The sequence below is a fragment of the Poecilia mexicana genome, unplaced genomic scaffold, assembly GCF_051168715.1.
Source record: "Poecilia mexicana isolate PSO_F unplaced genomic scaffold, ASM5116871v1 scaffold_9, whole genome shotgun sequence".
In the NCBI taxonomy this organism is placed as follows: Eukaryota; Metazoa; Chordata; class Actinopteri; order Cyprinodontiformes; family Poeciliidae; genus Poecilia; species Poecilia mexicana.
Genome location: NW_028263378.1, coordinates 10,935,885 through 10,954,066, shown reverse-complemented (window position 1 = coordinate 10,954,066; position 18,182 = coordinate 10,935,885). Strand labels below are relative to the sequence as shown.

The 18,182-nt window shown below is 39.4% G+C and overlaps 1 protein-coding gene across 1 annotated transcript in view; it reads right to left on the bottom strand.

The window, feature by feature from the left end:
- Nucleotides 1-260: 260 nt before the first annotated feature.
- The window catches only part of sh2b3 (SH2B adaptor protein 3), a 57,914-nt gene continuing 39,992 nt past the window's right edge, over nucleotides 261-18,182 (bottom strand). The window contains exons 3-8 of the mRNA XM_014995929.2: nucleotides 10,180-10,281; nucleotides 9,856-9,944; nucleotides 5,028-5,119; nucleotides 4,700-4,914; nucleotides 4,422-4,599; nucleotides 261-4,078 (exon numbers count right to left, since the gene is read on the bottom strand). Of these exons, the coding sequence (XP_014851415.2) occupies nucleotides 3,714-4,078; nucleotides 4,422-4,599; nucleotides 4,700-4,914; nucleotides 5,028-5,119; nucleotides 9,856-9,944; nucleotides 10,180-10,281 (1,041 nt within the window). The 3' untranslated portion in view covers nucleotides 261-3,713. The remainder of the gene's footprint in view (nucleotides 4,079-4,421; nucleotides 4,600-4,699; nucleotides 4,915-5,027; nucleotides 5,120-9,855; nucleotides 9,945-10,179; nucleotides 10,282-18,182) is intronic.

Below are 18,182 nucleotides of genomic sequence, written 5' to 3'. Positions count from 1 at the left end.
CATTAATTTCTACACAGCTAACCACAAACGTAAACGTCCAAATTAACTGTACACTCACTAAATTATATCACAGTGTCATAACTTTGATGTTGTCCCCTGAAAGATTTAATACTTATAAAAATGTGAGGATATTGTTTATACACTTCATGGTTTAAATATATATATGTATATATATATATTATTTTTATATTTAAAAGAGTTTAATACAATGCCAAGCATGGGGGAAAAAACAATAAAAACAAGCAAACACAACACTCAGGTTATTTTTTTGGTTAGGTTTATTTAAAAAAAGTCAAATATACAGTTGAGATATATATATATATTTATATATTTAATATAATTTAAATGCTTATAACTGAAAGGGATGCCGACCCAATAGAAGAAGGTGTGAGAAGCTGCTGTGGACATTGATGCGTTGATGTGAAATGTTTACAGTGCGAAGTTAACAGACAGGATGAACAGTATTCAGAACACATTACATTCATCAACTGGATGAAATCAGCAATACGACGGGGAGGGGAGGCGATCAGGGCGAATGATGCCTTGACAACACTTTAAGCTGGTATAGAAGTATATAAAAGTAAACTAAAATCTGGCAGCTGTGGTTGTTATGCAGCAGGTTTTCTGTTTGAATTTGACTGTTTTTGGTCTATAAGCGGATATATAGGCACCTAATTCTTCCATTCAGCACGGTGTGAAGCATCTTTCATTTATTGCACGGCACGATCACACCCTGAGCTCTGGAGGAGGGGAAAAAGCAACAGCAGCTTTCTGGCAAAGGCACAGTCACTCTCCCAGGAATAATAATAATAATAATAATAAAAAAAGACATTAACTAAGAAGAGCGAGAGAGGATACGAGACTGGTGCTCAGAATAGTTTTCTTCTTCTTTTTATTTTTTGCTTTTACCGTTGCTCTGCTTTAGCAGAAATGAAACAGAGGTGATGAAGGAATCTGTTCAGACACATAAAGGCAGGAAGACCAACCGTACGTTTGCCAAAAACATCCTTGTTTTTGTTCCCCTTAAAAGATGTCAGTCTAGATCACAATAACACAGGACTCAACAACCATTAAGTAAACCAACAAATGTTAACTTTGGTAGAAAAAAATAAAATAAAATAAAAAAAAGCTGGTCTATTACTACAAAAACTATCAAAACCAAGAGGGAAAAACGAAACGGGAAGCTGCGGAGAAAGAGACACACCAAACTTTAGGCGCAAGTTTACTGCGAGCAAATGTAAAATAATCTGCTGAAGTTAGTGTTAAAGCAAAGTTAGAAGACTTCCCAAACTCATCCCGCTGCGAGCGGATGTGAAAGTTACAGATCATCTTTGACTTCTCTAAAGTTTGGGATGGAGAATGATGGCGAACTCTGGGCTTTGGTTAAAGGCTTCATTCACTAAAACGCACACCTGAGTTGCTTAATGTGGTCAAAATTATGGTTTTAAACCTTTTATAAAGGCACCTTTGATTATTAACGTTAGTGGTTCTGCAACATCTCACGCCACATTTAAACACCCTTCGAAACTGTGTTTACAAAACCTTCCTTTTAAAAATATATAATAATCAATTAGAAAATACATCTAGTGTAAACAAAACAAAACAAAAAAAACAAAAACATATCTCTGCAGCCCTTTTGGTTTCAGCTGCTGTGGTGAAGTGAGAGAAAATACAAAGAATTAATGCTATAAGTGTAAAAAAAAAAAAAAAAAAAAGTAAAGCTAAGACACATAACGCTGCTACCAGAATGGAGAAAGGTGCCTGAAACTGGGGAGGGGAAATGTGGTTGTAGCAGCCGAGCTGCGTCGCCGAAAACCAAACGTCTCTGATAGAAAGAGGACAAATCATGTAGATTCAGTCCAATCATTGCTTCTGTCTGGAAGCGCTGCGGAGTGTTCCCTCAACGTACGCCACAAAAACAAACTGGAGGCAGCTTATTCACGGATCACTGAGATGTCTTTAACTGAAAACTGTCCTCCATCCGTCTCCACGACGACCTTAAAGTGACGCTGCTTCACGTTTCCGGAGCAGGAATCTGGATCCTGCTGCTCTCTACGCCCTCCATGATGACTCTAATTTAATGATTACATAGAAATGAGTATCAATTTAATAAACATGTCATCATTTATACAGTGCTTCAAACTAATTTTTCATACCAGACGGAAATAGTCCAGGTAAAATCAACTTCTTTATGGAAAAAGTAGTAAAGTCGTATACTCCTTCCATAAAAAAAAAAAAGTTAAAAGATGTAGTTTTAAAATTACGATTTTGTTTTCCAGCTTTCCAAACCAGTAGAGCCTGGCAGACCACACAAAGTAGGCTAAAGTATTTTTAAGAAAGCAACGCATCCCCCGCTCCAATCTGAAGAGATTAGGATTGGGGTGGACGGCGATGCAAAGCCATTTCTACTGTTAAATCTAGTTTAAAATGCCAATTCTGTAATAATATATATGTTTTAACATGTTAATTTACAAGTTGCTGGTATAAATAATGAGGAGTCTATATAGAGGTGTAGAAAGAAAAATATCCTAGATGCTGTTCTTATGTCTTTTTATCTGATTTTATCCTTATCCTCAAGAAAGGACCAATCAGAATAAGCTAAAATCTGTGCCAGCTGGCTGAAGGAATCAGCAAATTACAGATATTAAATCAGACGAGAATCTAGTCCAGGAATAAAGGCTCTTATTTTCTTTTATCCAACTCTGGAAAACAGTGAAACGTCTCACCACTAATGCGTAAGAGATATTTATTGGACAGATGAGATTAAACTGATTAAGTGATTTCTAGAAGAATCAAACAGCTTTCCATCAGAAATGATAAATTCTCAGGTTTCTGCAGCAGGATGTCAGGAAAACTATTGGAAATCCAGATTTTAACGTTTTCTAAACCTCAGGTTTTTGGCTGTAGGTCTGTAAAACTTTCACTGTCACTCCAGTTTGTTTGATTTTGTGGCATTTTCATCATCATTTTGTTGACATAATTTCTTTACGGTTCGCTTTGCTCATCTCACGTCCAGACTCGGATCACAAACTCCGCTCCAGCTGACGTGAAAATCCTGAATCCCGTTTCTTTCTTCTTTTTTTTAACAGCGATCTAGTTTCTAGAACTACCTCTTTTCTCCTTTTTAGTTTTTTTTTTTAGTTTTTCTACAAAAGATTGTGTGTATAGAAAAAATACACAAAGTGTACAAAGTGCACTGAAAGTGATGCGCACTTAGATGCTCATAATGCACAAAGAGGAAGAGCAGAATTTGATCCCACGAGGAAAAAGAGCGCAGCTTCGTTTGTGTCGAAAGGTGGAGGTTTTCCTCCGCTTTGGGAATTTCGTGAGGAAAGTTCATGCCCTAAGTTTTCCCAAAAGGAGCGCACAGTGATTTCCCATCATTTCAGAAATAACATCAAGTGCACTAACAAGAAAATCACAACAGGTGTTAATAAACTTTCTCTCTTTCGTCGATCGAAAACAAGATTAATCATCGTCGTCAACACTCTTATTAAAAAGTCCAAAAATACATTCACTGTGGACACTGGAGGTTTGGAGGGTGAGGCAAACTTGTTTTTGTTTTGTTTTGTTTTTTGCGTATTTTGCATTCGTCCGTCTTGTTCGGGTTCGTTCCCTCGTGTTCGTCGGCCTTGTTTTCGTCCCGATGAAGGCGACACACTTCATCCGAGCGATCGTCGCGACCGCGTCTTCACAGCCGGCCGAGCGGAGGGTCAGAGCAACATGTACTGGTTGTCTATCGCCCGCTTGCGACCGCGGTCGGGCTCCAGTTCGTAGTCTGAGTCCCGCTGAGGGATGATGGGAGCGTGAGGGTTGGGGCTGCGCAGCAGGGGTCGCCTCCCCACCGACTCGCTCCGGCGCAGGTGGGCGGGCGCCGACGGCGCGGGCTCGGCGGTCGGGACGGCGCGGCCGAACTGGGAGAAGGAGCCGGGGCTGGAGGTGGAGGTGGTGCTGGTGGGGGACGGGGAGAAGGCGGGGGGGTGGCTGGAGCTGCGGGCCAGGTTGCAGCGGGCCAAGCTGGGCTCGGAACTCCACCGATGGAGGGAGAAGGGGACGAGGAACGCGCCGGAGAGCTGGCCTGAGGAGCAGAGACAGGAAAGGAGCCGAGGAGTCAACACATCGCACCGCTCATCGTTTATTGTGATGGAAAAATTTTGATTCGTTCATGGTAAATTCAAATTGATGTTTAAAAAACCCCAAACTGTCCGTATGATAAGGATTGTTATTTTTTACTATCATTAAAAATGGGAATGTTTGTTAGGAAGAGTTTGTGTTGATGAGGTTATAATTTTTTACTCCATTATGACGGAGCAAACAGAAAGCTACGTAAACAAGGTGAAAATACCTTTTTATAGCAAATTCTGCCGCTAAAGGAAGGCTACGTCATTGAATTTTAGACAATAAAATGCCTAGAGGCTCACCCTGTGAGGGGGGCGTGGAGCCGGCCAGGACGAAGCTGGACAGCGTGACGGCTCCGGCTGCTCCGCACTCCAGCGGGATGGGGTAGAGGCGGAAGTGGCTGAGCATGTCCATGACGGAGGGGAAGCGCAGGTGCTGCACCCTGCACTGACCCCATTCGTTCAGAGAGAGGCGCAGGTGCTGCAAGAGGAAAAACGGAAAAACAACCAAACTCTTATTTAAGACATGAAGAAGAAGAAGAAGCAGCTCGTTGTGCCTCCAGACGTTCAGCCGTGTTCACCTTTGCTTTTCCCTGGTAGTTAAACGTGAGGACGAAGTCTCCCCTCCGCGTCTCGCTCTGCCGGACCAGAAACACGCCGTGGCCCTCGGGTCCGGAGCTCTGGACCAGGTGGGCCGCCTTGACCCGAGAGATGGGCCCATGAAACCAGGGGAAAGAAACCAGGAAGTCATCGGCCTTCTGGATGACCTGCTCAGGGAGGGCGAAGGTGACGGGGCCTGGAGAGACAAAACAAATTAACCAAGTTCATGATCAAGTTTTATTTTTTTAAACCTCAGAAAAGGAAGGAAAAACACCCAGATTATCAGAGGAGCATCGTCCTGCTACTTACTCTGACGTCCTGAGTCTGAGCTCCTTCTCTGATTGGCTGGAGCAGAGCTGTCAGCTGAGGACAGGGGGGACTCCAGATCCACACTGCCTGACCTGAAGGGGGCGACACCACCTTTAAGAACCACTTCTCACATCTAGTTTCAACTAAGTGTTACTTTGAAAAGTTTTCAGCTACTGTGGAAGTGAAGCAGCTGCAGTGTATTGTAAGCCTGGCGGGCCACCAGGCTTTACTTGTGCCCCCACCAGGCTTAGCACTGGTAATTTATTTATTTATTTTTAATTAGCGCCTTTTTTAAAGACTTTATAGCGGGTGTTTACGTATTAATCTTCAAGTCTTCCAAAAATGCAGAACTATCAAATGATATTTTCAAATTCTCAAAAGCATGGCGGGCGGCTAGATCAATTTAAGAAGGTGTACAAAAAGCGTTCATCTGCATCTGCTCCATTTGCTGATGGGTCAAATTTGTATTATTTTTAATCTGCAGTCGAGGCCACACAATGCCACAATTGGGTCTGGGGTCACGCTGTGCACACCCCTGCTGGTTTAGGCTATTCTGTTCAGGTACAATACGTAAAAAACGTTCAGAGAAAAACCTTTAAAACTATGAATCAAGACCGCTTTAAAAGATCACAACAAAACCTGGACTCTTGGAGGCAAAATGGAAAGAAATTATAAGTGGCTTAAAACTTCTGCACAGTACTGCATGTGTATGTGTGTGATTGCGTGTATGTGTGTGTGTGTGTGTCTGTGTGCGTGTGGAGCTTGGTGAATGTGGAGGAAACAGCAGGCGGCTGAAGAAACACAAAGACACCGAGCACAGACAGGAAGTTGGTCCAGTTGAGATCTGAACTGAAACCCACTGTTCTTCTGTTTCACTGCTCACGCACGCACGCGCACACGCACACACACACACACACACACACACACACACACACACTGCGTTGTGTGTGTGTAACTGCACAGACGAGAGTGGGAATGTTAAATAGGGAAGTAGGAGAAAATCCTGCGTAAATGCTGACTTGACTTTGTGTTGCTCTGAATAACAGGAAGGCGAAAGTCTCCTTCTGCCTCGCCGAGTGCATTTGTGTTTTTGTCCTTCTGTCTCCGGGACAATCTTTGTCCTCCGTCTCAGTGAGGACGGTCCAGTCAGGCTGCGAAGCTTCGAGGATTTAAAAGAGAAACGTCTTAACGTTCTCTCTCACGGTCCTTAAAGTTTCTCCTGTTCTTCCACCTCCAAATCATTTGGTCGCATCGGTGGCATCACAGAAGTTTATTGTGCAAATAAATGTTTTTTGCTTGTTGTATTAGGAAATTCTTAGATGTTATAAACCTCTTCAGTGAATCTGTAATGCTGACGATTCATTGACTCAATATGCAAGACTTTACGTAGCTGAACGGAAGAGAAATGCAGCCATGGCTGATTTTCATATTCCTTTTAATCTCATCAACAAATGAACAATCTGTAAGCCTTAAATTCTAGTTTCTAACAATCTAAGATTTTATATATTAGGCAAAATAAAATAACTGATCTTCTTTCCCTTACAGCTTTAATATTAAAAATAATTTAAATTATGAAAAAATAACATTTCAAACATCTTCTTTCCCTTACCAACTCTCAATATAAGAAAATAAAAAGTTTGAAAAAAAAAATTAAATAAATACAAATCATAAATAATTGAAAGGCTTCTTTTCCAGAGTCTTAAAATATAAACACAATAAACAATTATAAATATGCTTGTGATTACAAAATCTTAAAATTAAGAATATAAACAATGATAAATTAAAGATGCAGATATTTTTAAATGGATATTTTTACACCAGGTTCGACATGGTTTGTGGATTTCCAATGACAAATTTAGTAATACCCAGACTCCGTCAGCAGGGGGCGTTAATGCCCACTTTAACTGAATCTAAACTCAGAAGAACATCCTGAGCTTGACAAAATAAGAATATAAAGTAAAATACAACAAGTAAAAGCAGTAATGAGTCTGCGGCAGAACAACGGTAGGTTGTGTTGTTTCCTGTCACTCAGTTTCTTCTTCAGCTTCAATTTGAGGTTAAACAGAAGCAGGAAGAGAAATCTAGACAGATGTGAAACAAAAACAGAAAAAACTGCTCTACTTTTGTAGGATTTTCCTCCATGAGAAACTGTAATGGGCTTGTGCAACATGTGCAAATAGAAGAAGTCAATATGGAGCAGAAAATCAGCTCCCATGTCACTGACCAGGGAGGGCGAAACATTTAAAACGCTTTTCTGTATTAATGGGAACAGATGCCATCAAACATCTGATGACCAGAGAGATAACCATCAACCAAAGACCTCTAGCATGAACCTCCCACTAAGAGCCTTAAAACAAACTACGGCGTTGTGAATAAATTAACATTCGCCTTATTTAGGAAGCAAATTTAGACAGAAATAAACACCGAATTTGTCCATGAAACGTGAGAAGCTGACAAAGTCACAAAGACTTCACGTTAATGTTACTGGAGCTGGTTTTATGCTTGAATTATGCCATAAACTCTGTTTTAGATTCACCCACAACTTCTGCATTTAGCCAAGAGTCTTTGTTCAATAAATAAGGAAGTTGTTAAATGTAACACAAACTGCCTAAAAATACCAGGTAAACTCCTTGCTGCTATTTATAACAACAACAAAAACATGAATTAAAGTTGATTTTGAATAGTTCTGCTCATGGTGGCGTCTCTCCGGTAGCTCCGATTTGTTCTTAAATGTTTTCTGTCAGTTTGAGTCGCACTCAGACATCTACACTGTGTGAGGCTGCAGGTTGTACACTTTGTTATGTTGGGTAAAATATTAAAATGCATAGAGGTTTGGTTTAAAATAAACAGCTGATAGTTTTTAATGATCCTAAGGATTTTGCTGTAGTCAGATGCTGAAAACATTGGAATAAAAATGTTTTCAGTTCATTATTAGGAAGAGATCAGGAAACTGGAATGGCTGGTTTTCTTTTTGCTTTTGGATCCTCACTTTTCCGACCCTCAGTCGGATCCAGAACCAGCAGCGTTTCCAACAATCCACTTTTCATAGCAGACACTGTTGAAAGGTTTAAACTAAATACTTTTGCGCAGAAATATTGCAAACATAGCCGACTTCAAACCTGCTCCAGTTTGCAGAGCCACCAATCAAACCAATCCGCAGACTAACGGACACACACACACTCACACACACACTCGCTTGTCCTCATGCACACCTTAAGGAGCCCTTTCACTTTGCAAACACATACCTCAGCACGAGTAAACATCCAACTCAGCCAGAAGAAGAAAAACAAGTTATTTCTGCTCAGAGTCTCAGGAGGGAAAAGGTGCAAGCAGGCGTGTAAAGATGAAGATGATGATGATGATGAATCCCTCTTTTAAAAACCGTTTCATGTCACTTAAATACTTCAGTTTAACTGCCTACAAGTATATCTATTTATTGCACAGGAGCTTCAATTCTTTTAAAATCTGGTTAAAGTTTTACAGGCGAGAGCTTCAAGAAAATATTCTGATGGATTAAAAATAAAAATGTTTCTTACTTGATTCACTGTAAATAAATTATTTTTCTCACTCTCTTTTTCAAAAAGGAGAAATCACAAATGACAGAAAATAGCTTCAAGATATAGTTTTACTAAAAAAAAAAAGTGTGAAGAATACAAGAATAAAGTTATTTTAAAAAGCTAAGTTGAGAACCTGATGATCAGCTCAGTTTGTGTAAAACTTTCTTTGGTTGTACGAAAGTTTCAAAGTCCTGATGTTGATAATAATTTGATACTGATGCCTTAAAATACTAAATATTATTTATAAAACTTATACCCAAGTATAACTTTACAAGATTCTCGGCATTCCTCATTTTAATTTTTTAGTTATTTTTCTGTTGAAGTTATCAGAAAATTACTATTTTATTCTTATAATATTATGACCTTATTCTGGTAATATTAGGACTTTATTAACACAATTTAGTCTGGTCCTAATTTTGCATAATAGAGTTGATCAGAATTCAAAGTCCAAATAAATAAACATCATTCCAAACTATGGAAACCCAAAGATGCACTGGTGAAAAAAATCCACATTTATTCAAAAGCAAAAATTTGATTAATTGATCAAATTGATTTATCGCCCAGCTCTTCTTCACATCAGACCTTAACCTGGATTTTGTCTCAACACCATGAATAAAACATCCCACAATCCTTTGCTGCATTACTCGCCCTGTCACATGACCAGAAACACAAACAGCAACAAGATGTAAATAAACATTGCCTGTTAACATCACCCATCAGACCGATATGTTAAAAATCGACTTCGGCCGATAGCGACGTCTTCTCAATCACTTACAAACTCCTCAAATCACAACAGATTGCCGTTATCCCCGTTGCCTTTTCACCTACTCCTATGACATTTTTTCCCTCCACTTAACGTTCCACTGATATCCTTGCATTCGGCATTCTGTGAAGTTTTATCAGCAAAGGCCTTTTGTGGTTTAGCCTTCCCCATGATTTAGCGGAGCACAAAAATACATTTTTGTTTTAGAAACTATCAATACATTTGAGGTTTATTTCAGTAAATTTGTTTATTTCTCTTAAAAAAATGACCAGAAATAAACACCTGAACCATGCTGCTCTATTTGGATGAACCTATTAATGATGCAGTGATATTGAAATATTCCCGCAGATGCAAAATACAAAGAGTTTAATGCTGGGAACTTATAATATTCTAGTCGTTTTAATAATTAACTTACAATTAAATTAGTGGGGAACATTTCAGAAAATATTACAGGCTTTGGGGGAGAGACGTTTGGGTCGTAGTTGTGGTGCGTTCAGGTGTTTCTCACCTGTTGCTGATGCATTCCTTTAGCTCTGTGGTCCAGGAGCTGACCTGCTGGTCGTTGTCCGTCTCAAATATCAGACTCCCTCGATTAACCTGGACAAAAATAAAATGGAAGTGATGCGACTTCTGGAAGGATGTTGAATTGATGGATGGATAATAATGACAAAAAGGTAGAAACTCTTCGGGTTCCTGTATGACAGACAGCGGATCCATTTTGGACCTAAGTGAAGTTTTTTTTTTCTGATTTCAGCTCATTTGAACAAACGCTAATCCTGAAGATCTCAAGACCAAAATGAACACAAGTTGCTTTGTGCGGCGAGCTTCGTACCTTTAAAACGAACGTGTTTAAGTTGTCGGGCATCTCCAGTCGGGTGCAGCGACGGACTTCTTGGATATCTGAGCAGTGAGTTGTCAGTTTGGGGCTGGAGGCCTGAAAAACAGCAAAACGTCGTCATTATTCTCTGGCCATTTATCTCACCGGGCGTTGCAGGTCAACATTCAGAGACCAAACAAAGGAGATGAGACGATGAGTGAAGAGAATAACGTCAGAGGCATCTTTGAATATTTTTAAAAAATAAGCGGTTTTGGAAAAACAAAAATTGATCCAGATCAGATTGTTGCTGCAAAAAAAATAAACATCTTTACTGTATCAGGTAGACCACAGACTAATCGACATTAGGTTAAAGTTGACGGCTGCTAGAGGTGAAAGAGTGCCCCAACACATAATTAATAAGAACCAGATGTTCGACGCTGAAGCTGTAAAACAGAGGCCGTTTCTGTCTGACGTGTTTACTTGAACAAATGTGTGACTGTGAGTCGTCCCTCGGTCAAAAACAAAGCAGCTGGTTGTGTGAAGCAGAACCAGCGCCGGGGTCGGGCCTGCCAGCACCGAACTGTTTGTTTGAATAAAGTGATGAGACTTGAGTCCCGGTCGTGGCGTCTGCTTCAGGGATGCTGGGATATTCTGCCACGTGTCAAGAGAAAATGACCAGAGAGGAAAGAAATGATGGCTGGACGGATGCTAACCATGCTAATAACACTACATTAAGCTAAAAACAGCTATAGAGTAATTTTCTACTGCGGAGCTGTGTAACATCCACTGCGCTCTCTCTCTCTTTGTGTGCGTGCGACGCCATCTCTGCTCCTGATTTAAAAACTTAACGATCGACCATGACAGGCAGTTTAAAGCTACGATGAAATGCTACAAATTAGGATTTTATGCTTGTTTTACTGACACAGATTCATGATGCGTCTAATGATAAATGCAGTAAAATGGCTCTATGACCTGAGGATGTTTTTGAGAAAATCCTTGTTTTATTTATCTTTCTCTTTTTTCCACCCACAAAACAACGTGTGAATAAAGTTACATTTTAGTTCATGAAGAAAGTGAAAAAGGGCATAAAGTTCAAGTTTGGTTAGATTCTGCATTAATTTTACTGAACTTTATATTAAATTAGCTCCACAGACTATTTGTACCGTGTGTGCTCTCTAGCTTCAAGCAGCAGCTTCACTGTTACTCTTGAGAAGTTCCTCAGAATAATTTCAAACACATTTTCTGACTTACTGCATGGTTAGCTACCAGAGAAATGAAACAGCTGTAGATAAAAACAGTTTTATCAGGAACTGATGACGGTCGATGACGCCTGAGACAAGAATGTGGAAGAAAAAACAGCTGGTCTGTGGGTGACAGTTTCAAAGCAATGTGTTTCATGGTATCATCAAAATGTTGTCAGGAACTTTCCTCAGAAAGTAAAGCTAAAACACAGTGAAGCATCATTTGTAAGATACTTTCACCCTCCAAAAGAACCAGTACTAAGTTCAGTTCAGGAAGAATAAAACTGAATTAATCTACAGATCAATTACTAAACATCAGGAGATAAATTCACGTTTCTTTTTCAGCATTTCTATTCCCACATTCTGTATTTAATATGACTGAAATTCACACGTGGCTCAGATGTTATTTTTGTTTGGGCTATTTAATCAAAACTGAAGATTGTCAATGTTGCAAAAAGTATTTTCTTGTCCACCTTCACACACATTTGGACATGTCTGGCATCCAATCCCCAGAGTTTAAGCTGACATCGACCCGTATCGACCCGTCCTTTGCAGCTACAACAGCTTCAGCTCTTCTAGTGGGGCTTTTCACAAGGTGAGGGAGGGCATTTCTGAGACTGTTGCAGAAGCCTATTTCTGAGGTCACACACTGTTGTTGGGCGGTCTCTCGTTCATTCCTAAGGCCATTTAAGTTCTTCTAAACAAAACCGCTTTTGCAATGCAAACGGGGTTTCCCACAGTGTATTATGAGCCTGGCGGGCCACCAGGCTTTATTTGTACCCCTACCAGGCTTAGCAATGTTTATTTTTTTAATTATAGCTTTTTTTTAAGACTTTGTAGTTGGAGTTTAAGTATTAATCTTCCAGTTTTCCTATAACACATAACTATCAAGTGATATTTTAAAATTTCCTGTCAACTTTAAACATTTTTTAACTCACAAATATGGTGGCCGGCTGGATGACGGCCCTAGCACCCTAAGCATCAGGCTTAGCAAGTTTTATGGGGGAAACCTTGCACACCATGGCTACACACAGGGAGAATTAAATAAATATGGTTAAAAAGTGGAATTTGGGAAAAAATAAAGCAGATTTCATTGGATTTCACATCCATCGTATATATGCACTTGCTACCAACCAGCATGTTGTTTGTAATACACCATCAAGTGGCTAAAAATGTGGCATCTTGTGAGATGAATGTATTTGACCTCTGATTCATTAAAGCATACAGTGCAAGTGGACCAGACAAAACCACGAAGATAGAGATGAGGGGATGAGCAGAAGCAGAAGGAAAAAGACGAGACGTGTTGGACAGGAGAGAGGGAGGGATGAAGAGCAGCGGAAAGGGCAGGGAGGACAGATTCCAGGGATTTATGCACCGGATGAGTCTGAGTCTATGTGACAGTGTGGGAGCCTGAGGAATGTCTGCTAATTCTGCACACATAAAAACACACAGAGGAGGGCTCTCTCACAACCACACACACACACACACACACACAGACACACACACACACACACACACACACACACACACACACACACACACACACACATCAAAAGAATGATTTATGTCCTTGCTTGTAACTTTCAAAGCTCTGTGATTCAACCACAGGGACTAATATTATCAATAAGAGAAAGTGACGCAAAAACGAGGGTGTGTGTGACTCATTTTGTGATTTCTGAGTCAAAATTTGCTAAGGCTCAATTTTAGCTCAGATTTTCAGGGAAAATCTTTGTTCTTGTTTCTGCAGATGTTAAAAAGTGAGACTGAACAAGAAAAGATAAAATCAACTATACAGTGAAAGAGGGAAAGCAGTCGGTTTCAGAAAAAACAGACCATGCATAACATAAAATTAGCCTTGTTGGTTTTTGCTAAAATTAATTCCAATGGATTAATTAATAACATCCTCCCAGATCTTGTCTTATAGTTGTAGTCTGGCCACCATCCAGCAGAGGGCGCACTGATCATCTGTAAGCAGAGGAGTTGGTACAGAAATAAAGATGGCGGAGCCAAACCAGAACGGGGAAGCAAAACGGTCCAACCAGAGTCTGGTATGCAATGAAAGATTCACTTTATCCTGTTCCGCTTTGAAATATAAACACTTGACAAACTTCACTTTAATCGAAATGGAGCAGCGTCGACTTTTTGTTCTCAAAATTACCGACGTGCTACGAAGGCGAGGATGTGACGACAGAAAAGCGGAAGAGATAAAGTAGAAAAATTGTAAGAAAAACTATGATATCAAAAAGGACACTTAATTTTGAGGTATGAAGTTTTAACATTCCCTCCAGACTTTATTTTTTTAACGTCTCTCTTCATGGGAGATTTAAGTGTTTCACATATTTTATTCTTTTAATCTTTTCTTCAGGTTCTAAGAGATCCCCGTTTTGCTATATTTTATAAATATGTCTAAGTTTAATAATGTGAGAAAACCACAATTTCCTGATTATTCAGTCAGCATTTAATACTGGTGGCCCGCCAGGCTTATGACACACTGGGGGAAACCCTGCATATTATAACAAATTTAGCAATTTATGTGGTCTTGAAGCAAGAGAAAAATCAGGTTTTTAGTCAATCAATTAACCAACTCTAGATTAACTCAATCGGTATCTTGGATCCCTTGTTATGTTGTTTATCTTCTAACATGTGCAGTATTCGCTCTGCAGAGGGCGCCATTCCAAAAATAATGCTCTGTAATTCTGGTTGCCGGTCTGAAACACAGGAACAGGACCAACCGCAAAACCTTGCATCCGACAGAATAAATCAGAAGCAGAACATTCATTCTGAATCTGACGCTCTAATAAAAGTTTCCAGAGTTGCACAATCTTCAACTCATTGAGAAAAGAGCAGGTAATTCACAGCTGCAGCACAATCAACAAATGCAACCAAAATCTTTACCGTAACAATTGCACCAGATATGTGACCTCTAATAAGATGCGCTGCTCTCATTCAGACTGAGCATCGGTCTGAGTCCAGTGACTCATTGAGGCGAGTTTATTGTAAGAATGTGAATGAGTCCCTGACTAGTAAGAGCGTCTTTGAGGAACCGTTCGAGGCTGTGGAGGGACAGAACAGAAAAGAGAGAAGAAAAAAAAAAAAGAAAAACATTCAGCAGATGTCTGAGTGGTTGAGCAACAACCGGCCTGATTTCTGTGAATCAGCTTCATCAGGGGAGCTGAAGTACAAACTCACAGCATAGTTCCTATTACTGCAAACTGCTCTCTTTAGTGGTCCCCTGAGGCAATGCACACAAAGACTCAGACACACACATCCTAAAAAGGCTGCTGCAGTTTCTTTCCTCTTTGCTTGTCGGAGACATATTTGAGATTATTTCAAAAAGATTATTTGCAAAAGCGACGACTTTGGTGGAAAAACCCGAGTAAGTCTGTTAGAAATGCGTCCAGCCTTCAAACGAGATATATAAAGTTGTTTCTTAAACTCTTAACTGACATCAATTCCTGGTAAATGCTTGTCAGACTCGTGTTTGCATTGCTCAATGAGACCTAAAGGGAAAAAAAAAACTGATGAAAAATCACAAACTGTTGCAGGATGACCTCAAAAAGTTAGAAAAGACCCACAGAATAGGAAGGTATGAATGCAAAGAGGCATAAATTATTGGCAAGCATGCAACGGAAATTAATTATACAGTCAAACATGGGATTCAAGCAGTCCTTTGCAGTTTTGAATGTTTTTCCAGCAATGCTACCAAACCTCATTATGCACAAAATATCAAAAAAACTGCAATGTCAGACATATTACCTCATTATAATAAACTTTTTTGGATGTAGAGACTCAGCGATCCAGACTTTGTTGAGTCTACTTCATCACTGTTCTCTGTCAGATTACGCCAATAGTCTCAAATTAAATATATTACTGCGTCCAAGTGGCTAATGTTAATATTGCTATGGATATTTTTATTTTAATACTGTACACCTCTATGCAAAATGGAAAACCAAACACTCCCAGAAAACTGACGGATATTTGTGCTCTACACTATGTACTACCACTGCGCTATTTTCTTTCTAATCTCCCTCAGAATATCACCAATAGGATGAAGCAAAGTGAAACATACAGATCCAGATTTAATCAAGCATCCTGAGTCTATAAACATGCAGGAAAGCTTTTCATTTATCTCTTAGAGAGCAGCTCTTCTTGCTCGCTGAGCCGTTTTCAAACAGACCTCAAAGCCTGAGATCTTTTCCATTCATCGTTTGAATACAAATCCTGATTGAAATTTAGATTTTTTATCACAAGTCTTTGATGATAAAATAAACACGAGTCACAAGATGTTACGTACCTACACTTGTCTAAGTAGTTTTTTTTTTTTTGTTTTTTTACATTTTTGTGACACATTAGAGGAAGAAAAAAACCCAGATAATCTGATAAACCGAGTTTGTAAAAGGAAGGAAAACTGTGATGGCCATCAATGTCAGCTCAGAGAAACATCCTGATGGTGTGACTGTTAAAGCAATTATATGAACCCGCTCTGACTTTTCAGTTTCCACTCCTGCATCTTTTCACATTGACTCAACTTTCACTACGATGTTTCAACTTCAAACACGGACATAGACAAATATCATACATGCGAAACGCAGATAAGAAACGGTGACAACGCAGCCTGCATCCTGGCTCCTCAAACCTTCAAACTAGACAACCTGCCAGGTAATACGGAGTAAAAATCTGCCCTCTTCTGTGTCTGCTTCGTTCAGTCGTTAAGCATTTTCCAAGAAATTAAAACTTATTTTCTACATCTTTAGCATTGGTTTATATTTTCTGTTAGATTTTATGAAGTTTATAGACTAAATAGGCACCAACTATTGTTGGCTGAGTGTATAGTGTAATAAATCAATCGTTTTTTTTTCACAACCGACACCAAATTCTTCTAAATATCTGACATGAGATTTTATTAAGCAAAAAGAGAATAAAATGCAGAAGGTTCTTTGAAAGATCAGCAGGAATTACAAGATTGCCACCATTTATGCACCAGATCATCAGTGCTAAACCTTTAAATGATTTAAATGAATAAAAAAGTTATTAAAGTAGTTTGATCTGAAGGGAAACTTGCTAAGCCCGGAGCTCAGGGCGCTAGGTCAGGCATCCAGTTTAAACTTTACCTTTAATAACATAAAGTTACCTACTTTTTAAAGTGCAATCAGTAATACTTTTATAACAAATTTATATCAGTAATGATTTATTGGTTAATGTCGATTTGTCATAACAAAGACATTTTGAATAATGTCAACTTTGTATTAAAAGTGTCATAATTTACCGAATGACACTTTATGACAACAGTCATAAATATTCATGAAGGCTCATTCATGTTCATGACAGGTGTTATGTCATGTTTATGACGGTGTCATGACAGTCTTATTCAACCCCCTTCAAATAAATTGTTACCCATTTTTTTTTTTCATAATTTCACTGTTTAATTTTACATTTTGAAATCTTGCAGATATTTTTGGCCAGGTTGTGCATTATTATTCAGAGCGTTCATTTGCCATAATTTAACCTTTCATTATTTTTTGAATCCACTACAGACTAAACACAGAGCTCCAAACGTTTCTGCGTCAGAGCCACTAAAGAACAGTGTTGGAGACTTGAGAGCCCAAATATCATGGACTGATATACAAACAAGACTGGTCAATAAGCCAGTAAATAACGGCAGAAACATTATGCGTTAATAGCTACAGGTAAAGCATTTATTTTTACTTTAATCTGTCCAGGATCCTCCAACTGTGGCATTGCAATCTTCACTTCGGCTTATTCTTAACACTTAGAAAAGGAGCAATTTTCCAGACTATTTCACAAAAATAAAGCTAAAGTCTCTCTGTCTGTTTGCAGGAACTGCTTCTCTCAGGTTTATGCAGCAAGTATAAACACTTGATGACAAATAGAGACACGTCCACAGATGCAGCTATGCAACCTCTCACCCACACAGTCACAAACACATCTAGAGTTCGAGCGTACACACCCACACACGGGTGACACACAGGATGTTTGGAGTCCAAAACGATCTTCCCAGGGTCCCTTTCTCAAGGCTGTTGCAAAGGCAACTCACTGACACTCAACATTCCTCTATCCCTCCGAGGGTCACCGAAGCCAGCGCTGTCCGGGGCGCGTGGTTGTGTGTGCGCGCGCGCTGCGCCGACATTAGACTCCCAACTGATCCCTGGAGATGTTTTGGAAAGAGTATATGCATTTATCCAACACAAACACACACACAAAGAAATGTTAAAGACTACAGAGAGCCACCCATGAGAAAAGGCCGTGACCTCAATTGCAGCAACTAACACATCTGTCTGTACTTCCCCTGGCTTCAGGTCGGGATCATTCAAGCATTGCTCTTGCTCTTTTGCTGCACAGTTAAAGGACTCAGAAGCTGTTTTTTTGTTGTTGTTGTTGTTGTTCTGATCTTATTGAATAGAAATCTATTAGCTATTGAACATGAACTTAAATTAAAAAAAAATCAACTTGCCTTAAGTTAAATTTCTGGGGCCTGTTTGTCTGTGGGATTGGCTCCATTATGGGTGAAACATCACATCCAATCTGACTCGATTTTGATCTAGTTGTGCAACTTCGCCAACTTCAGTCAAGTGCAACTAAAATTAAATTAGGAAAACATGAAGTAGTCTAAGACTGTTCAGCCAAGCTATAAAAAAAACACATTTATATTTAAAAGACAAACATGAAGCGTACGTTTGCTACATAAAAAGGTAATTTAAGAAGCTAAGGGAGGAAAAAAGCAATTTAGAAAAACTGATTAACCTAAGAGTCATGTCT